Source organism: Blennius ocellaris, assembly GCF_963422515.1.
Source record: "Blennius ocellaris genome assembly, chromosome: 4".
Taxonomy (NCBI): domain Eukaryota; kingdom Metazoa; phylum Chordata; class Actinopteri; order Blenniiformes; family Blenniidae; genus Blennius; species Blennius ocellaris.
The window spans coordinates 9,533,527-9,556,579 of NC_137653.1; the positions used below are offsets into that span (position 1 = coordinate 9,533,527).

General features: G+C 41.4%; 1 protein-coding gene across 1 annotated transcript; it reads right to left on the minus strand.

The window, feature by feature from the left end:
* Positions 1-3,646: 3,646 nt before the first annotated feature.
* Positions 3,647-21,689, minus strand: LOC308128888 (CTTNBP2 N-terminal-like protein). Its single transcript, XM_080494598.1, has 7 exons — positions 21,597-21,689; positions 16,370-16,474; positions 7,893-8,126; positions 7,111-7,218; positions 6,727-6,915; positions 6,410-6,580; positions 3,647-5,325 (listed from the first exon to the last, which is right to left on the minus strand). The coding sequence occupies exons 1-7, from the start codon at positions 21,633-21,635 to the stop codon at positions 4,387-4,389; spliced, it is 1,785 nt and encodes a 594-aa protein (XP_080350724.1). The 5' UTR covers positions 21,636-21,689; the 3' UTR covers positions 3,647-4,386.
* Between the last annotated feature and the right edge of the window lie 1,364 nt (positions 21,690-23,053).

Genomic DNA, 23,053 nt, shown 5'->3' on the forward strand with positions numbered 1-23,053 from the left:
GTGTGTGTGTGTGTGTGTGTGTGTGTGTCTCCAGCAGGTAGAGAAAGGCACAGATTAGATGGCGCGTGTATACCGTGTGTGAGGTCATTCTAATCAGCGCAAATCTCAGGGTGTTAGTTAGGGATGTAAGTAAAGGTCAGTAACAATGCAGCTGTCTAAAAATATCACGTCGCAGATGGCAAATGTAGTGGTGTGTTTTCAACGTGAATGTAGGCTCTTTATCGTCTTGAGAATGCAAGAGGAGCTTCTAAATTATTCGTTGATACGTGAGAATTTTAAAAGATCGGAACCAAACGCACACAGAGGGTGTGCGACGTGAAGGAGCTGTAAGTATTAATTCACTGGTTCTTTGGGCAGTTTGCCCACTTTTCCGTCTCACAGACGAGACAAATACAACCCAGCTGTTTGTCCTTCAGTTATGTCATATCTAGACTTGGAGCCACGCTCAGATTCTCATTACATGTGACCCTGTCTTTCTTTACCCCAGGACAAGCATTGGATTTTACAGTGACAACTCAATAACAAATTGCTTTACAAGGAGCAGGTGATGGTGGCGATAACACTCATCATCCAGCCCTCCCTCTCCTTCTGTCTCGCTATGAGCCAGCTCCAGCTGTGGTCTTTGGGAGGCTCAGTGTTGGGGCCTGAGCTCCTATTTTGGGCCCCTCTCATGGTCGTGGCTAATTTTGGATGGATGGGGGGGGGTAAGAAAGTGATTTGGATTTGTACAAGCTGAGCAGATAAAAGCTATGTCACACATTTCAACATTGCTCTGAGTCCAGAATAAAAACCGCTGTCACTAGAAGTACAGGAAATGGATGGGGTGAGTGGGCAGGTTGTGCTTTGATTGGACGAGGAGGGCTGTGAGAAAGCTGTAAATTTGTGGTTTAACACCTGACAGGTTATATGCTCCCTCCTTGACCTCAGTTTCCTCATATCATTTACACATGACACAGCAGACACACGTCCTCTCTGGTATTAAAATAAAGTGCAGCATCAAACGGGCTCAGATGGGCCATAATGATCTTTTTCAACCATTTGCATTTATATATATTTTGCTTCCACACAAGCATTACTCACACAGCTTTACTGAAGGAGGGCAATCCATCTCAAGATTCAAGGCCACATTGGGGTGAATCCACGTCACTGGAACGTAAGTCATATTTCATGCAAATCGTGCTGTTCAGATAGTGAAAATAGACTTTTAATGCTTCCATATTGATTTTTGGAGAAAAAAAACACAACCTTTCAGGACATTATAAGAATGTCAAACTTCCATAAGTTGAAAGTACGAGAAAATGAGGTTCAATAAAAAAAAAAAAAAAAAAGCCTATACAACTGATCCACACGCACAAAACTCATCTTATCTTCTACACATTGGATATGATACACTTTCCACCGTGGATGACGGCGGTGTACAGCCGAGGGGGGGGAGCATGTCTGCAGTGACTCCAGCTCAGACGTGGCCCCTCACAGCTCATCAACCTGAGCCCCTGTTTATGGAGGCTGAGAAAGACGAGGCTTTGCTGGAGGAGCAGGCGTGTCTGTGCTGGATTTGGGATGCAGCTCCGCCGTCCTACACTGGAATGTTAATTAGGTGAGCCGAGCAAAGGAGAGGTGACCCATCCCGTTAACTGGCCAACCAGGAGGGGAAGTTAGTGTGACGGAAAAGCCTCCTCAGCGAGCCCCTCAATGTCACTCCACACTGCCTGACTTTGTGTGTGTGTGTGTGTGTGTGTGTGTGTGTGTGTGTGTGTGTGTGTGTGTGTGTGTGTGTGTGTGTGTGTGTGTGTGTGTGTGTGTGTGTGTGTGTGTGTGTGTGTGTGTGTGTGTGTGTGTGTGTGTGTGTGTGTGTGTGTGTGTGTGTGTGTGTGTGTGTGTTAAAGAGACAGACCCACTCCACTGAAAAGCACATCCATCAAGTTAACAACCCCTCTGTGTTTTGTGTGAACTTCTGCAACTGCAAAACGTCACTCAGGCAATTTCTCTCTGAAGTTGCATCATTCCGAACAAGAAGGAGGCTGTTTAGATCTGAAGCGACGTGGAAGGGGGAAAATAGCAAACTGTTCAGTTGATTTCGAGATTTTATTGTTTATCTGTCAAACCCGAGGAGAACAAAACGTTTCCTCCAACGCAGTCATATAATCATCGTCAAATCTATTTAAAATCATATATAACATTATTTGAGCAGATTTTGCATGTAAGCTGTGCATGTTTTTATAATTTTCCTTGATTCCAAGACGATTTGGAGTTTCAATGTAAAGTTTTCCTCATGGGGATATTAAACAATACTATTTATTTTTAAACTTAATTATACATACTCCAGTTCAGTGATTGGTGTCTTATTGGGTTTTCTTAGGAGCTTGTTGATGACTTGAAGCAGGGATATATTGAAAACATGTAGGACAAAGGCTGGACACCATAGTGGAACATATTGAACTGCTGCTTTAGACACAATTATTGCATTAGCTGTATGAATAAAGTACAGATAAATAATGGTGTAATTAATTGCATGCATGAAAGAAACTTGAGTGGAACAGAAAGGAAGTGGTGAGCACTGCCATCTCAAGCACAGGAAGAACATTCAAACAATATTTACACTAAGTGGGTTTTCACGGTGACTGCAGCTTCTTCTGACTGTTAAAAAAAAGGACATGGTTCGAAATTTCTCTATGGTGTGTTGCTGTATTATCTATGATGGCTCTGCTCTTGTTATCCAATATGCATCCCAAGTCCTTATAAAAGGTGTAATGAATGAATTAGTGAGTAACTGGCAGAATAGAGAGGGCTGCGTACACTTCATCTTGTTAAACACGGACCTCTGGTGGACATCTTGGAGAAGCACAGTGCAGGACGGAATGTATTGGGAATTTTAGAAAAAAATAAAAAGTAACACTACCTAAGTCAAACCTTTACCGGTAGTTGTTTTAAAAAAAATATCAATTAATCTCACAGTTAAACCAAATTAATGTAATTTTATAAAATATAAATGATGAATCATAATATATAACAATATAAATGATAAAAAGCACTTGAGGAGAAGATCCCTGTGACTGAATCCTGGACTTACTTGTCTGTATGTAGTTTGCATGTTGTCCCCTGGTTAATTTACTTTCCTCCCATAATCCATCCACCTGTCTTTATAACATTACCAGTTTATGCAAATAAATCATGTTATGAGTGTTTGGATTTATTTTGATTTTACGGCTATGGATTTTGTTTTATTTTTTTCTTAAACCTTGCAATATGCGGTGATGATTTAATATTTCTGTGTCTCCATGCCAATTCCTGTCAGCAGTGCCAGGATGGGATTAAAAGAACGTGCAAACGTCACTCGGAGAGGCGCTAGTTGCCAGATCAGTTTTAGGACACGTATGTTCACTTGACTTTTTTGTGAAATTTTGAAGGAGTGGGTGTGATTTTGTGTGTCAGTGCTTGTCTTGTCAGCGCTGAGCTCTCCCATGCACTCTTTCTCTGGATAGAGTTTGTCCAGAAGATAAGTAAACATTTGTTCCAGCTATTGGATCTTTTGCATTCACAGATATTAGCAGCTTTATCGCATGGGATTACTACGACTGTTGGCCAGACCTCTGTTAATGCTGTGGGAATAATAAATAAAGAGATGAATACCAGACAATGTCCAGGATAGATTTATTAAATACGTCACATTCCGACCTATGGAGTACTGGAAATTATTTGATTAAAAAAAAACTGATTACCAATACTGGCTTCTGATTTCAAACAAAGCTATAGCTGACAATAAGAAGAGTTTCTTACAGCCTTGTTACAGAGTTTCTTAACAAAGGCAGGTCAGTCTGAAACAAAGTGTCCATCAGTGCCTGCATTTAATCTCAGTCTATTTGATTAGCATAACTATTCAGGACAAACAATCTGGACGACATTGATCAGATTAGCTTTTGTGTAAAACTCTTACATGAATGACAAAAAAAAAAAAGACATTTATAAAAAGTAACTAAACAGTGTCAGATAAAACAAATACATTGTAGAATAAATGGTTTCAAAGATGATTATTTGTTATAAACAGTGAGGAACACAGGAATACATAAAGGAATAAAACATCTCTTCTGGTAAAAAGATGATTCTTTGGAAGTACGACTCCATAAAACAGATAAAAGACGCACTGTTGGCACCTTCTGAAAACTAAATACTTATTAGTACCAGCCCTTGAATCGCTACCTAAAATAGTGCCTCTGCACATATTTAATATAAATCTAATAAATACAAATAGTACAACAGTGTTTGAAGGGACCTTTGCTCGGAGAGAAGAAATCGATATAAATCCAGATATTTACAAGAAGGAAAATCTCCATCATCGTCATGATGTGGCGAGTGGAGCAGCAGCTGACTGATTTACAGACGAATCGCCTAATTGGAGGAGACCACCATGTCCAGTTCTTTAACTCCATCCTGGCCGGATGTGAGGCCGCAGCTGCCCGACAGCGGGCTGTCGGAGTAATGGCTGGCGGACCTGGGCACCGCGGCCGGCGACGGAGGGGCCTGCGCCAGCCCGGGCTTCTTCGGGGGGATCGGTGGGGGGTTCCCGCGATCCGCCCTGGAGATGGTGGGCGACCTGATGCCCTGCGGAACAGCCGCAGCGGCTCTCCCGATGACCGGAGACAGGGGCGCCGCCAGGCTGCGGTAATCCGTGCCGAAGGGCGAGTTGTTGGGTGCGGCCAGCTTTGGCGCGGCGCTCTGCTGGACAGAGGTGAAACGAGACAAGACTTGAGTGACGGTGCTGCGAGCCATCTGCTTGACCGGACTGGCCTCCTGGGAGGGGCTGCCACTCACGGGGGGCGCCTCCTTTACCGGGAGGGGGGATGCGGGTTGGGCGGGCTGAGGCTGAGGCTGAAGCTCCGGTTCGGCTGTACCCTGAAACTTGTGACGCGCGGCGTGAAAACGCTGGTTGATCCCGGCCTGGTAGGGAGACGGGTAGCTCCCGGGGCTCAGGCTGCCTGGTGAGTGCTTGGTGAGGACGGGGGAGGCGCAGGGGGAGGAGGGAAGGAGAGTGGGAGAGACGGACGACGCCTGATGAACTGGTGGAGTCTCGCTTCCGTTCTGTAGACATGTCTTCTCTGAGAGGGCGCTGTTGGGGCCGTTTGTCTCCGTCGGACAATGATGGCCGTTGACTTTCGGCTGCTCTCCGTCTCCCTCGATGTCCTCCACCTCCATAGTGTCCACCACTGTCTTTCCACGAGGAACCTTCGTTGCCCACTCAATTCTTTCTTCCTCTACAGGAGCTGCCGTAGCTTCTCTTGTTTCTTCCATCACGTTCACCACATCCAAGTTCCTCTTCAGCTCCTCTACCTGGAAACAAAATGGAAAAAAATGTCTTTTTTATCAACAGCACAATGAAAATTGATAATTTGATGTGCTTTGGAATTAAGATTTTGGATCAACTTGTCATTGTAGCCCTCCATCCGTCTTCTATACTGCTTAATAAAAATGTCACCAGTCCATGACACAACTACAGACAGTTTTTGAGCCACAAATTAACTCCAAACCGTCAAACTCAGTACAGCAAAGAGCTTCTGGCTATGAATTTTATTTATTTTCATTGTGATAAGGCAACTAACTTTAATACTGTAGATGTATATTGTTAAATGCTGTACTGTCTGTTTGGTAATGTGGTGCGTTCTAATATGTTGTATGTTTTACCGATCACTTTTATTATAGTACCTATGTATGTTTGGTGGTATGGTTTTATCCCATGGGACTGCAGATGGAAATTAGCTCTGGGCTAAATTTGGCATATTTACGGCACTGGGAGTCTGTTCATCAATATGCACTGTCCCATTCAAATATAATAATACATGAAATTAATTAATGAAATTTGTAGATGTCATCAAAATAAGTGTTCCAACTCTGTAGTGAATATAATATATAGTAGCAAGAATTCAAGAATAAATTCCAAAATGTAAATCATGCATAAAAATGAATAAAAACAATAAATGTATCTGTTTTCTACATTCCAAAGATATTGTAGATGAGTTTGCTATGAGACATTGAATGGTGGGCCAGGCAGGGTACAATGGGCGCTGAGTAGGAAACTTCCGTCCTACAGATTGCGTAGTAGTTTGCTTTCTCACCTTACCATTGAATAAGGCGCCTTTCTATGTATTGTTGCATACTCTGCATCAGTTGAAGTAAAAAAAAAAAAATCTGCATTTTGACTGTAAATTTGCCCAATAGGTCGAGATAGTGTCTGTTATGAAGCGGTGCAACTTTGAGTTGGACAAATCTGATGAAGACATTCTACAATCCACTGATACATGAAGCAGGTGCCACGACATCCCTGATGCTAAACACGAAACAAAGACGTACAGAAGACTGAGGAATGTATCGTCCCACGGTGTGAAATGTGTCAGTGTAACTGTGTCTAAATGGTCACCTGTTGCTGTAGCTGACAACAATGAGCTTCTTCTTTCTTTAACCGGGAGCGGAGTTGCTCCCGCTCCGTGTCGAACTCGGCCAGCTGCTCCTCCACCCTCGCCTCCATCCTCAGAGCTCTCGTCCTCTCGTCGTCCAGCTCTTTCCTCAGAGCCTGACATGCCTCCTTTTCCTAAACGAGAAACAAAAAAAACAAAAAAAACAAACTTCCCGAATGAATCCCAGCCTTAGCATGGAACTGTCGGCTAACACAGAAGAGTTAAAGAGAAAAGAAAAAGAAAAAAAAAAAAGCTAACTTGGATTTTGGAGGGGTAATACCTTGTCAAGTTTGCGGCTCATTTCGGTAAGCCGGTGACCCTCCTCCAGAGCCCTGGCGCTCGCCCACTTGCACTCTTTGGCTAAAGCGCAGGAAAGCTGTTTGTGCTGAGCCCGCTCCTCTTCAAGCTGGTCAGTAATCCGCCGCTGTTCTTTTTCCAGCCGGCGGACCTGGCTCCGCTCAAACTCCAGCTGAAATTACAGGGACCGGGCGCACAAATCAACAAACTGCTAATTACCCTCAACACATTATTTCACCTGCTTTCAACTAAACAAAAAAAAGATTACAGTTCACACCAAATTCCTCAATGATCCACTCATTACAAATCCCACCGCTGGATAAATATTTATCAGAACCAGCCTTGCAGTTGTTAATTAACAGGGCACCTGCTGCTGAAGGCGCTCCCTCTCTTTCTCCAGGATGTAAGTGACATCGTCTCCCTCGGCGGTGTCCTCGGCGTGCCTCCTCCGCTCCTCCTCCAGGTCTGCAATAACCTATAACAAACACAGCAGGGAGACAGAGATTTAGGAATAAAGTTTGATCTTTTTCACCTACTACAAGCCGATGGCCAGCGAGACCAACAACTTCATAAATGTCATTTAAAGTCTCACAGTTTCATTTGATTATTACTTACTGCTACCCAATATTAATTCATTTATAGTGAATTGACTAAAAACACCATAAAACAAAGGCTTCTTTCCTGCCGTGAGTTTTGGTTTGTTGATGTTCAGATAACATAATTCATATCTGCTACCAACTTGAAATTAAATTTTAAAAAAAGCTCATGCCTGACTGTGCATTCAAGTTCTTATCTCCAGTCAAAATGATGGAAAACTAAATGAAACGTCAGCCTCCTGGTATTTTATCTTTCTTCCTTGTCATATCTGTTACATAACAGCTGTAAATTAATCATGGACGCATGTGTAACTTTTGGAAACAGCTCATGGTGAATGCAAAGCTGTCATTAACTTGTTGTCCTTCAGTTAATGAGTAAAAAAACAAACACTTGGAACAAAAGGTCCCAATGTAGATCCAGCTAATTAATTATTTTTGGACCAAGGCTGCTTTATCAGTTTCCTTATCGAAAACACTGCATTCATGTTTCGTTGCTCGGCTGTTATCTACATATGAAACTCCAGTATGTTCATTCACTGACGTCCAGCCTCACCCTCCTGTGTCTGCTCTCAGCAGCCGCCAGCTGAGCCAGCATCTTCTCCTGCATCCTCCTGCAGTGGCTCACCACCAGCTTGAGAACCACCAGCGGGTTGGAGGTGGAGGGGGAGCAGCTGGGGTCCTTGTTTTGCCCCCCCACAGCCTCACTGTCCCGCTGCAGGGCCTGGAAGGGGTCGCTGAGGTTGTATTTCCCATAGCGCTCCTGGATGAACAGCTCTTTACGCTGCGCCTGTCGAGGTGATAAGAGAAGAGTTCGGTTTTTCTTTTTGCCATAAATGATTGTTTAATTACTGTATTTAAATGCAGGTTTGATTCTGACTCTTCTGGTGTCAAATGAGTCAAATAATTTTCCTGATTTTTCTTTCATGAACGAGGGTATGAGGTAGGAACAATGCTACTTCAACACCAGGCCACAAAAGATGCAGAAACGAAATGTATTAAGACACCTCATCACTAACATCAGACTGAAATTGAACATTAAAAATGCATTTTAACTCACAGTGTCAACACAGAGATGAAACGTTTACACTTTTCTATGCACAGTTAACACAAATAGTGAATTTCACCCAAAAAACTGCAGTTACATAAATGGATGTTCGATATGTTTTTCATCATCACCTGCGCTGATCTTGAATGATCTTGGAGATGCTGTATATTGCATAAAATGTGATGATTTTACCATAAAACACAAACTCTGAATAATGCAGAATGAATGCAAGTAAACTGATAAAAATGAGGTATAATCCGGTTTTTCAGACTCAGATTAAAATGTCAGACTTCCTTGACACAGCCCATGAGGAACATTGGGATGTTTATAAGTGGACTGTTGTTTCCACCTGAATAGTTTAATAATACAAACGGAAAGGATCCTGAATTCAGTCAACCCAGGGATTTTCTCACTGTGAGGCGCGAGAACTAACTACTGCATGGCCCAACTAGCAGAAGGATTAGCCGTGCAAATTACAAAGACGCAACACATATTAAAGTTTCACTGTCTAATTGTGGAGAACCAACAACTTCCTGTATCAGTATCCAATCAAAAGTAATGTTTATTTTTTAACTTTGTGAAAAAACATTTCAGGTTTTGATATTGTCTTTTTTATGTATATAGCAAGGAAATGATCAGAATTATTAAAAGTATTATGGAATTATTCAAATTGGGCAAAACCTATATTCTAATTTCAATTGAAATCATGTTGTTGGCCTTTTCTAACAACATGAAACTTTCTTCGCTGTCTCTACCACCTGATCTGAGTTTGTAATTTGGAATAACTGAGAAAAATCTAGTAAATGTCTGTATACCAGAATAAGAAATGTGTGGTTTATTTTAAATATTGGATCAAGTGGAAATATCTAATCCCAGATAAACTGATTCAAAGTGGCATTTTCCAAAACTAACAAACTGAAATCCCCAGCACTGACTGTGACTATTATTTGATAATCATGATAATCCCAGGCGGTTATGACACTTTATTTGGCGCATGCTGTTATTTCTCTCCTGTATAATCAGGAAACAACATAATCACCATCTCTAATACTCAGACAGTAAATTAGCAGCAGATAGAAAAAAGCGGAATATAGAGAGAGGAACTGTTTAAAAAGAAAAGAGGAGGAAATTGAACTTGTCGGAGGAAGGAGCAACAGATGGTGCGTGTGTATATGTGTGTGTGTCTATCTTTAGCAGGACAGCTGCTCTAGACTGTTCCTTGGCCAATGTAGACCTGTTCTGTGTTAAACTCATGACAAAGGAGGGATAATGGCAGCAAGACTTTTCACGTTCAGCAGATGCCTTCAGGCTGGCTGTGAAAAGGGGCGAGAGAGAGAGAGAGAGAGAGAGAGAGAGAGAGAGAGAGAGAGAGAGAGAGAGAGAGAGAGAGAGAGAGAGAGAGGGCTGCAGTAAAGCTGGCAGCATGTCTTAGTGAGGTTTCAACAAAAGAGGATCAGGAGATTAGAGTGAACAGTATCCTCTCTGGCAGGGTGAGGACAGAGCTCCTGATGACTGATACCAAGATTACGTGAGAAGTTAAAAGTGTACTCAAGAGTGTGGGCAGGCCCTCAGAGCAACAGGCAGATATTTTCCCTGTTCCCACACAGCCTGTGTGGGTCACTGCTACAGCTGAGCACCCACATACACCGTGTCTACTCCCAAAAAAAGCCCCATGTTTAATCAGATCCATGTGTTTTCATTTTTTTTTTTTTTTTTATATATTTATTCTGGTACCTTAGGTTCAGCGAGCATCGAGGTCAAACACAGCAGCCCCCCCCCCGCCACCACAGGTGAAATGTCTAAAGCCAATTCAAATTATTTATAATAGCGTAACTTAAGTCAATAAGTTGCTGTCACTGATACAGTGACAGACAGCATGATTAATATAATGTCAATGGGCCAACATGACAAATACCGACAACTATACGAGAGTGCATAGTATATCAGTCCACCTGTATTCAGTTGGCGATAAAGCAAGCTCACGTTGCCAGTGATAACTGAAACGACATTCACACACAGAAGCAGATCTGCGCGCAACACAGGAAAATACACTTAAAAATACTGACTGTGATTGTATAGTGGTGGAGAAAAAAACGGGCCAAATCCAATTAAAATATGTCTTACAAAGTTCAGGTTGAACTCTACACGGACGTTGTGAGAAAAACGCAGGGCGCGTTGATGAAGGGCTTCGGATAGAAAAGCCGAGTTCAAACAACCCTTCACGAGACATCAGAGGCTTTGCGATTGTCATTTTCTCCATCTTGAGCTTCATCTGGCACAAAGAGAGGAGGGCACGGCCGCGAGGCTTTGCCGCCGTTATTTGATGCAGTCTGCTGAGGATGGTGCGAAGGCGGATCAAACGGCACGCAGAGGGCAAAACAGGAAAACGCGGGGCGACCCGGCAGAGTAAAAAAAAAAAAAAAAGCCTCTCGAAATGTGGGCGCCGTCACAAGTCAACACATCAGTAACTGACTGATATCCTGTGACTACAGGCCGCGCAATTCTCCATGTGGGTTTGTTTACCTGCAGATGATCCTTTATGCCAAAGAACCCACACACTCAAAGCTGCTATTTAAGATACAAATATGAATAAATTGATGGATGAATGTACGTTTATGATAGTGAATCACTGCTTTGACCTAACTTTGAAAGGCATCTATGGCCTTGGCCCGGAATCCATTCCTGTTCCCATCAATGATGGTATCCTGAAGTCAAAGATGTCAGGCCTGGATCACTTTTCCCTTGTAGTGTCTACATAAAGGATGTAAACTCTTAACATCGCTGCCATTGATTTAAGTAATAAACCAGATAGTTTATAATTGATCATTTATTAAAGACTGAAATAGTTTGAAAACCAAAGATTTTTTTTTCCTTTCTTACTCTCTTCATGATTGCCTTCTTCGTAGTTTTCTATTTATTCACTCTGCACTGTGCTCACATTACCGTAAGTAGATAATTGGCCTTGAAATTGTCAGGATTTTCCCCCCTTCCAAATCCAGAGGACCCCCTGTTACACAAAAGTTCACTCATAAACACAGACTAAGCTTCTCTTTCTCAGCCCCCCATCCCCTCCCCTCCCCTCCCCTCCCCTCCCCTCCCCTCCCCGGCCCTTCAGCTGACAGAATGATGTGCACTTCCGCACCACAAAGGGAGACTGTTTTCCTCCGCATCAATCCTTCACTGTTGCGAAGAGCGCTCTGTGACTGAAATGAGGGATTACAGCAAAGGTCACTTAATACTTAGCGCCCAAATCTACCAGAGCGCGTTCATTACATCATACTGTACGTGTGCAATACCCATAACTGTGAATGGCTGTTAAGCATCACAGTCTCACTTCATTATTCATGCCTTTGTCCGTTGGATACAGTTCTTGGCAACTTGTGTGCTTTTGCTTGGGAAGCCGTCTTTGTGCCATGGCTACACTGATTCCAATCCAGCTTATCTTCATCTGACACATGCCTGCAGTCTTTCATCTGTGCGAGGTTGGCAACGAGATCTTTTTAAGACAAAGGAAAGGTGATATGTGAACTTCTTACCCAGGAGTCCTATATATTTCAAAGCTGCTTTGGCAAACCGCTAAAGAGTCTGAAATCCTCATGCATGTAATTAATATTTCTCGCTAAGGCATGGGATATTGAGAAAACACTGTCCGGCATAATGATAAAATGCTACATTAACTAAGACTGAATTCTATCAGCTGATGCATCTCGGGTTTGGAAAACAAAGTCTATTTCGGTGCACAAGGGAAGGCTGTTTAAAGCGGATGAAAATATGCACTTTTTTTTTACTTGACCACATCACATGAATTCGACAGCTAATTAAAGACTCATTTCCATACTTGAGTCCACTTCTAACTTAAAGTGAAGACTCTTATTTCTTTCCCAAACCAAAAGGAGTCCTGGACTGCAGCAGAAACTTGCGTGCCAAATACAAGCATTGCCAGAGACTCACTTCCTTTTGAAAAAGCCAGTGTGAGCAGCTGCAGAAGTGAGTCACATGGGGGGGGGGGGGATGCAGTGGATAGTTAGAATACCATTGATAGTTCAGCGTAATTACATATAGCGTACCAATAAAAATAAAAAAACACACTACCAACCTCACATCCTGCACTCACAATACATCTGGTAGAAAGTCACTAATAAGAATTTCAGGGAGTTAAAAACAGAGAAAAGAGTGCAGATGAAAACAGCTGGCCTATTCTACTCCAAACCACATGGGAAAGACATCAAAAGCTAAAGTAGTAAACGTTTCATCACACGTGACAGTTCACCAAAAGGAATCAAAGCTGCACTTTGTCATTAGGATGGAGATTGCTGTTCTCGATGAACGTTAATCCCACGACACTGACGGTAGCCATGACTCATCGGTGTCGACAGACAAAAGCAACATGACTCAACTAAACTTCTATAATTGTTTTTAGTCCCTCTGTGCTAACGATTTCCCAAGAAGAGCGAAACAATTCATAGCTGAGGCTGATGTTGAAGTCATTTATTTTGAAAGCAAGAGGCCATAAACCAAAAGCCCACCCATATATCCATCTTCTGCACCACTTAATCCAACATAGGGTCGTGGGACACTGGAGCCAGACCAGCTAACAATGTAATAAAGCAGGTTACACCATGTCATGTCAGCAGTCCATCACAAGATGAACACAGACAATCACACACACTCACATTGGGAAGAAACCGGATGCTGTGTATCATACTCGACCTCCATGTGGAACAATTTGAGGTTCATTGTCTTGCTCAATGACACTTTGGACTACGGATGACCAACGGTACCCATTGAGCCACTGTGGCCCCGAAATATACGTAAGCGCCAGTCAACCTGACCTTGAAGCCTAAACATGCTTCCTTTATGCATGTGAATCGGTACATTCAGATGTTGTCATGCATTTCTGTCTTCGCATTTACCATATTTGGGCCTTGAAAAGGCGAGCACCAAAATTACCTGTGTGCCCTCGATCTCAACAGGTAAACATGGCAGAAACTTTACCTCACAAATTGGTGGCATTGTGACTGTCGACAACTGAATCAAACAGCCGTCTCAGAAGACAGAAGACATTTTTAACGAAGTAAAACATGTGCAGCATGTGTGGGTGTTTTTCACATTTCCAGGAGGACGGCGGTTGTGCACAGCAGTGACCTGCAAAGGTTTGTGTCATAACCAGTTCATTTTCTATGGCTCTACATTTAGAAGGACTCTCCTCAATAGATATACTTTCACAGATCTACCAGAAGTTGCATATCTATATATTTACTTACATAAGGCAAAACGTTTATCAGTAGGTGTATTAACTCTGTATCAAACACCATCAACAACAACAGCGACAGACCCATGCCCTTAGTTCTTCTCTAAACAGAAGCATCGACAGACAGTGTTTTAGTGATAACAATGATTCCTGTGAGGGCAAGACCAAAGACTCAACACCGTAAATCCCTTCACAAAACAACAGTGCAGAAAGGTATGGGACAGTTTTTAACTTTTGGACGAAGAGAAAATAAGCGTTCTGATTTGCAGTGATTAAAACCCCATAAAAAAAAAAAAAAAAGACGAGTACTGGTTATATAAATCTTACTTTCAGTTTTCATCCATCTCAACCATTATTCTATTTTTACCAATCTGTGATTTCCTGTCCAATAGAACCCGGTAGTACTGCAGTCCTGAATGGGTTAACACTTTGTGCAGGAGGAACTATGAAAGGAGCACAGCAATATTCCCCTCCAGCTCCGGTTAAGGCCAGTGTTTATTTGTTCACTCCTACTCTCGCTCACTTTGAGTCACCAGGCACTCGGAGCGCCGCAACTCTTCTTGCCTTAGATGGTCAGATCCCAGGGGGAGATGCAGGAATGTGGTCTAGACACAACACATGAACATTCAGCAGCAGGATCTCGGAGAAGGACTGATTTTCTCGTCCGCTGGCTGCTTTTCAATGGTGCATTTCACACTAAAACAGTGAAGTGTACTCCAAGCATGTAATCACTGTACAGCTACAATAAAAAGAAATGAACAAAGTTTTAGAAATACAGCAATTTTCTGCAAATATGTTATTGCGTCTCAGTTGTTTTTCTAAAACATGTGGTGGGACGAGGTGTTGCAGTGTCTTTACATCATTTCATGACATGGAAATTCACCTTTAACCAGCCCACCACCAGGAAGAAAGCCCTGGTGAATGGACTTTCTGCAGGACGTGACATGACAAAAGGACACAGCACAAGAAAATAGCCTCACAATCCTTTAATTGAAGTGCAGCATTAATCCTGCAGAGTAAGACATCTTAACGCTGAAGCTGGTTGCTCTGTGTCGAACTGACGCTGTCTGCTCCACACTGCTGTTATTTCTAATGCATGCAAGGTCACTGGTGCTCCAACTCATTTCGACTCATGAAAAGGATGACTTACTTTAATATGAGAAAATGCCTGAATAGATTCACTCAGTTCTCTGGAGGCACAGACAGTATTTTGCCGAGACTAAATTGAAGAAGCCCTTAGGAATTTTAGCTTTACAGTCACAGACAGATGGCTCTGCACATTATGAAAGACTTTATTTGATGAAAAAGTGCTTCCATCACTTCAACAGTCACTTTGGTTAAATGCCATTTTCTCCTCATTCTGTACAAAGAACAAAGACATTATTTACAATGAGACATAATAAAATAAAAAAAAAAGGCACATGATCTGGTTGCCCTACATCAAAGTGAAACCTAAGTTTATCGTGATACATGCAACTCTATGGAAGTGTTTTCTCGCGTAGCTCAAAGTTATTAGTCCTTTATTGTATTAATGTCCTTGATTTGCTGGTTTGGGATTCTCTCGAAGGGTAAAACTACTTCTACAGCTGGAAGATGATTTGAGCCCAGAAAAGAGATTTATCTACTCTGTGGGAGAGACAGGTGGTCCAAAAAGCTTTGGAATAGTTTCCTATCAGGACCACATTGTTTCCCATCACTTCATTTTCAGGCCCTCAAATTGCTGTTGTTTTTTTTCCGCACAAGCAATGAAGACAAAGCAGATTGGGACAGATGACGTGTCTTGCTCTTGCCTGGTCTTTTTATACAATGGCACACTGGTAATAACATTACTGTGGCAGTATTTTCACCAATTCCCAAATAAATGAGAAAATCTTTAAAAACATCCAGGCCACACCGGGATGTAGTGGTTTGTGCTTTTGCGTCATAGCGAGCGTTGCCAGGTTTGAGTTTGCATGATCACCCTTTGCATGCTGAGATTTCCGTCTTCGTACGCAGTAATACTTCCACAGTCCAAGACGCATGTTTATATTTGATTGGTCACTTCAAATTGCCCGTAGTTATTATCGTGTGTGTGAGACTGCCTGGTATTGGCCCCAGCTTCTGAGCAGCAATAGGATATCCTCCTCAGTTAGGATCTGTCCACTATCTGCTTTATACAGAAGTCTTTGGTCCATACTGTATTCAGATTTCAGTTATTAGTAATATAAATAGTCTCACTGGCTTTTCAAAGAATTTCTGTGATGCAACAAACACAATGTATAAAATAGCCATTTGTACTAACTCGTGTAATACACTAGTACGGTCTGCCAAACATTTTTTTGTTTACTATTTTTCTCAGCTTTGTATTTCTGTAGATTTGTCACTAGACCAGATTGCCATATACAGATGCCTACGCTCTTGCATTAACATTTCAAGCAAGTAGCTCAAGACGTACACTTTTTTCATATCATAGTTGCCATAGAATTAAAACAGAGCAAAACTGATCTTCAACATGGAGGGATGCATACAGATGTGATTCGTACTTATGTGCCTCACTTCCAAGAAGACTTTATCACTGCTGTGAAAACCTGCGTTCTCTTCATGTACTTGATATTTCTAACGTGATCGCAGCTGCCGTTTAACGACGACCAGCTTTGAACAGATGCTCTTCTCAGTGTTTGATGTCAGAGGACGCCTTTGTGCAGCGAGTCGTGTTATCATTTGCAGCTATGTCAGCGGCTCTTATGACGGGTACCTTTAAAGCCTCAATGACGACATCGCGAGCCTCGAGTTCTCCCTCCAGGACGCTGAAGAGCATCAGCAGCTCCGGCTTGGTCAAACTCTCCATGTTCAGTTTGGACTGTGAGACAAAAGGATTAAAAAAAATAATAATAATAAGAGAGAGAAGATTTACTTTGTGTAACATTTTGTTTAATCAGATTTATTGCACATCTCCATAAGAGGACACACAGACAAAAATATGAATCATCCATTATGTGTTTTCCCAAGACACCCAAAAAAAAAAATCCTCAGTTATTTAATTTCATCTTTCAACAACGCCCCATAATTCTCCCAAATCAGACATGCAGACAGACATCTGATCCAGTCCACTGATTTACGAGCTTTCTCTGGGTATGCAGTTATTATCTCAGGAAAGAGTCCTCCTGCGAGACGAAGTCAGCGTGAATAATATGTTGAGCAATTTTCTCTCCCTTCAATAAGAGCGTGTTTACATTGAATACACACCAACGTCTTCAGCAAAGTGGTTAGCAACAGCTCAAGTGACAACCGAGATGTGAGGTCAACGTCTTTCCACTGTCTCATAAACAAGCGGACATGTTGACAGATCACACACACACATCAAATAGGGCACTTTTCACAGTCAAAAGTTTCCAAACCGCTCCATCTGTGTAACGTGCGCAGAACTTTCTAATGCGCAACGTAACGTCGCTTTGTTTTGTTTCCCCCCGCTGCGTGTCGCACTCATAATGGCTGCTGTGGCAGTCAAACTCGTTGAGTGTCAGGAGTTGTGATGTGGTTTTTCTTTTGTGGAGCCTCGAGCCTCTAATCTCACAGCTGTGTTGGTTCTGTTGACAAGCCCTGCGGTGTCTTTGTTTGTATCTCCCAACATCCAACCACACTCCGCCCGAGAAAAACGTATGCGGGTCTCTCTTTGAAATAAGATCAAAGCGGCCGATGTTACCGTGCTATAAGCAACGCCTCTCGGATGAGAGTCATCATAAGGGACGTGTAGGGTAGCGTCTCAATAACAAGCAATTAAATGTTCTTCTGAGTGGCTGAATTACAGATGTGACTGTATAAAAAGTTCATAACGTGGTAAAGACAATCATCACATTCGCCGTCAATGTTTTGGGAGAGCTAAAAAGTGCTGTTTGACGTCATCGTATTGAATTCTTTTTTCAAAGAAAAACTGCAAAATTAGCAGGATTTATACTGCTGAGTTATATTCATCATTCTATTAAATAGTGTTAGTTTTTCCTCCTCAGTCCCACACAATTGAACCACTACACATAAATTAGTAATATAGGAGCCACGTATTTGCAAGAATATGATAACAAAATCATATCAGACCACTGGATTTATGATTCGATAATTGAGATATATTATGATACAAGTAAAGAAAACAGTGACTAAAATAGTGACTAAATACATCACTTTCTGCAAAAGGAAAAATAAGGCATGTCTTTTTATTTCATTGCACGTTTTGTGAAACTCAAAAACCACAGTTTTTATTGCAGTCGCCCTCTTTCCCAGTGATTCTCAACTGATCTGACTTTAGGTATTACTTTTACCCGCTTCAATGACAAGTGGCTAACTCGTCAAACAAAACCATATTTAAACAACCAAATTAAAAACAGTTTTAACCAGAACAAGTTGAATGAAACATTACAGTATGGTTAAGTTTGATGAGAAAGAACAAAATGCTCAGTAAATTGGGATGGACAGAGAGAAATTTTCCCTTTTATGATCAATTGGCTAAATGTTTTTATTTAAAATTCAATCATTTCTGCAACTTCAACCATTTTTAATAGACTGAACCATGCCTTTTTTAATGCACAAATGCAAGTCACTTTAGTTTTGATGGCTTCATTATTTATCACTTGCTAATATCTTGCTGCACATTCTGTAAAGTCCCTGTGTTGCATCATGCTCTAATCAGTATATGCAAAACCATTTTGTGGGTTTTCTTCAAACAAATATATATAGGAAGTCACACCAAGTTGGACTTAAAGTATTAGAATAACAATAGATAATGAGTGGATCAGAAAACATTAATTTCAGTAGTTCAAATATGATGTGAAAATGTACACTCTATTTTGGGGAATCAATACACAACCCAGTCCAAGTAATCTTTGGATCAGTCTCTCTGGAAATATTTAAGTTATTTCTAATAGCAATCCTATCAGTGAAGAAACATTGAATAATTATTAGTGTTTATGTCTTCTCTTTTCAGCAGGGGATGCCACATGTTCTTGTGCCAATGCCTTGAAACTGGACTCACAACAGTCAAATTCATTGCTTAATGCCAAATGAACAAACAATTTACCAGAGAATGCAGATATTTAATACATTTACAGATCATTATCTATTTTGTATCATCTTGTCAATGTAGTCGGCTTTACTCAATAAAAAACACGGCCACTTTAGACCTCACAGAAGGTGGAAAATTACACGGAGCCTTCCACCGTGTTTTAGACCCAAAAGAAACACAACTGGTACACCGCTCCTAACTTTGGTTGATGCTGGCTGGTGTTTGCCATTAATCTTTCAAAGTGCAGTAAAGAAGCTCTGTTAGAATGGTGCAAACATTTGAATAGATTATACAAACGGCCAGACGCTTCACCGCAGTCTGCCATCAAACAGGTCAGTGTTTTAGGCGCCACCTCCAGCATCTGAACCACGTCAGTGGACTGCGATCCACACCTGAGCACTCTGCGGTCACCACAACCTTCCACATCATGGAGTCGTCCTGTCTTTGAGCTCTGGTTGCATAAAGAGAGACAGAAGCCTCTGGCTTTTCACGTGTGAGCAAAAAAATAACAAACCCAAAATACTACAGCATCTTACCATCATCCTCAATAATCATCAGTGGTAATTGAACAGTGTGTTGGCTAACTGCATTAACATGACTCGATTAGTGTGCAAATGCAGAAATGAAAAGACGAATGAGTCGAGACTCCGGCGATCCACAACTTCGGCCTACAGCAGCGTCTTCTCACAAAGAAGGCTTACAGCATTTTAGTTCTGCCCCTACCAGCGCTCGCAGTCTGTGGCTTAACCGCAGGGGTAAAATGTTAATTAAACTACAGTGTGCACACCTCCCTTTGGTTTCAGTTTACAGGCTTGCTCGCTAATTTCACAGGCCACCGTAATCACTGAGAGACCAGTGTGTGCCGTGTTATGAGAGCTGTCTGGACCGAGATCCTCATCATTTTAATATTATTACACCTAATCCCCCCCCCCTGTGCCTCTAGTTAGAGTTGGTTATCAGGATGGTACACAAACATGGAGCGATAGCATGGGAAACACAAATATTCCCACACGTTTTCCGAGCTCCACATCCGATGACGAAGAACCCCCGTGTCCGTAATCCTTTTATCCATGTTTGTTTTAAGCCCGGTCAGCCGTGCGCCTCGTTTGCAACACTGTAAACTCATTAAAAACACACAGCAGCGTTTACCTCCAAAACACATGCTTCACTCCACAACAGTCAAGAGTAGCTGCTTGTGACTCCCTGTGAATAAAATAAAATCCCATCATCTATTAAATATTCACCCTTTTTTTAAAGTCCCAAAGGAGCATCTGAGCTGTTAATTTTTGTTGAATCACCGAAAACGTCACGCTGACAATTTCCAGAGATATGTCAGGCTGCAATTGAATTTGTTTAACTTGCTGAAAAGAAATGAAATCTACTTAGATTTAGCGAGCCATGGCTTCCAGTTGTTTTTACTGACAGAAACCAGGCAATAAAGAAAATACATTTAACAACGTTGTTTATGGAAAGGCAAATCAAGGTCATCAACATACATAGAGCCAGCGTGAACAAACTCAATAGCAGAAGCACATCGGGTTTCTCGAAAAGAGGAAATATGACATTCAAATGAATAAAAGGAAATAATTGGGTTTTCAATATAAATAAATAGCAACAAATTAAGAGATTAAATAACTATAATAAAAGTAGAAGAAATCATGGCAAAAGAACGGAATGTGAAAGTTTAATCTATAAAAGTTTTAAGAGGTCGTTTACAAGAAGTCATTCAATCTGCAACCCTTTAAAAGAATATATATAAAGATATAGGCCACTGAGCGCTAAACAAACTCTATCATATACAAATGAATTGAATAGCAACAAAAAAAGATTCCTTAATAATAGATGTGATTGAAAATGTGGGAAATTGATTACAACAAAAGGCATAAATACCCGATTCAGTAAAAACAATCTCATCAAGAGGAATAGAAATAATAGCAAATCAATAAAAGATGGAGAATAGTGACAAAACAGAATAATGGTAAAAGAACAACATCACATGAAAGCAACTCTATAAAAGTGGGGTTTAAATCTGCATCCCTATTAAAAGAACAAATTCAGGCCACAGACCTCTTTAAACCTCATTAAACCTCTTTGACGCCAACTCCAATATAAGCCAAGTGAACAAAAGCGTCGGCTTTCTTTAAAAGATACAAAATCATAATATTATGAAACAAACGACTAGTGAAGAAGATCAATGTGTAAAAGATCAAAATACGTGTAAACAAACAGCATCACGTGGAAACAGTTGGTTTTAAGAGATGCTTTATAAGTCAGTGAATCCCTTTAAAAGAAGTGGTGCAGGACTGAGGAGCCTCCGTGACCCACAAACCACCAGCCCAGCCTGGTGGGGTCAGCTGAGGGGAAGCAGAGCCAGGACAGGTCTGCCGGATCTGCTGGTTCTGCTGAGCAGGAGCCGCAGCAGATGCAGCATGTCTGGCTACTAAATTGGATTTGGTCGCCAACCTAATTCCTTGCAGAGGCCATCAATTGCTGACTTCCCCACTGAGCCTGCTGCTCCTCTCTTGACTTTGAGCTGCTGATCTTTAACGTGAAGCAAGAAGAAAACACAAGCAGGGAGGCTGCCGGTCTTCAAACTTGTTTGCATTTCTTGGCTGATGTGGAAGTTATTCAACAACTGGAACGTGTGAAATCATACCAAGAAGACCCAGCAGTCATCTGACTCATTGTGACGAGCAGGAAACTTGTTCTTTGGAAGATTAAAAAGTATATGTATATATTTTTTTGTTGCAGGAATTAAAACACATGTTAAGAATGTTAATCCTGTTCGGCCTGCAGCCTGGACCACCTCAGCTACATCTTTTTTTCTACGCGTTTTTTTTTCTTCCTCTATTTGGACCAAAAGACGCGGTTGAAACGCCGCGAGCTTCACGCAGCAAATAAGAAGAGCGTCGTCAGCGAGTCGTCTTACCTTCATGTGGTCCTCTGAGGTGTTTGGAAACTCCAGCATGAACTTTTTCTGCTGTCAGAAGATTTCCTTCACTTGGTTAGAGTCTTCTGATCCCAACGGAGAGAAACACTGGACGGCCGAGCACAGCGCCGAGTGACAGCCCCACCGACCAATAGCAGAGGAGGAGCCGCTTGTGTTAACCAATCAGTGGCGAGATTAACGCGAGATGGGAGGAGCCTCTGCCGTCCCGGTTTCTTTGTTTAGTGTTTCTGGAGTTCCTCCTGCTTTTTCTTCAAGAGTCTCTTTCACACGCACATTTAAACGACTTTACACATTTTTTTCACAGGAAAACACGTTAATATGTGAAATGTTTGCTTCGCCTAACTTCACACAGTTAAATGGTTTCCTGTCATTTCGTCTAATCTCACCGTAATAAAGCCAGTATTCACTTGTGATCAGAGTTACCCCCCCCCCCCCCCCCCCCCCCCAAAAAAAAAAAAGCAACATGAACTCTCGAGTTTTGTACCACTGGCATTAGTAAGAGAGAATCAAGTGTGGAATTAGTTTAGCATTCAGAACTGGGAAGAGAATGACAGTAAAATTTAGCCCTCAAGAGGGCACTATTCTGTACAATCAGCTGGCATGATCGCCAAGTACATTTGTATTTTTATTTACTATAAGGGTAATATTCAATTTAATTGATCTGATTACTTTCCAAAAGTAAGTCTTAATATTCGAAAAGGTTCTTCTCATATTATTATATGATGGTTATCTTGTTAGTTCTTAAAAATCCAATATTTCATTTTTTATCTCTTTTTAGATATTTGTTTTGCTAAATTTACTGACATTTTCAAAAGATTAGGCTTAATGGCATATGTTTCTGTATATTAATGTTTTATAAAGTACTCACTAAATACGTGGAAGCGGAACAGTTTGAAGAGCATTTCAAGGGTTAGTTTTTACACCATTATGAGCCCATTATTTTTCATAGAAAGCATAATTCATGGCTTGCATATGAGTCTCAAATGGATATATTTCTCACAGGATTTCTCTAAGAGGTTGATAAATCTTTTAACTCCACACTATTCAGTGCAACTGTTCTACAATAGTTTGCTCGTGCCCTTGTTGGGTCTATTATTGTGATTATATGGCATCATCACACATGTTGGTGTAACTTGAGCGGTATGAAGTGCTTCTCCTGGGCAAAGAGGAAAATCACATCAGTGTTTATGTTAATCTATGAGAAGTTCAAAGTAGAAGATGCATGCTCTGCGAGTAATTTTTGTCTATGTTATGACAAACACCAACTTTTTTAATGTGTTGCACAGCTATGTTTTCATGTTTTCATGTGATTGTCTTGTCTTAAAATCATTGTCGGTGTTCATTTGAAAGAAACGGGGAGAAATTAGGAGGTTTTCTACTACGAGAATCAACAAAACAATCCTTACACAAATAATAGGCCACATAGGAAAGTTATG

What these genes read in the sequence shown, in the direction of transcription:
- LOC308128888 (XM_080494598.1), bottom strand. Translation starts at nt 21,635, where the DNA reads ATGCTGGAGTTTCCAAACACCTCAGAGGACCACATGAAG. An exon ending in CCTCAGAGGACCACATGAAG is followed by an intron (nt 16,475 to 21,596) that starts GTAAGACGACTC and finishes TTTGTCTCACAG; the next exon opens with TCCAAACTGAACATGGAGAG. An exon ending in GGGAGCGCCTTCAGCAGCAG is followed by an intron (nt 6,916 to 7,110) that starts GTGCCCTGTTAA and finishes CTGTAATTTCAG; the next exon opens with CTGGAGTTTGAGCGGAGCCA.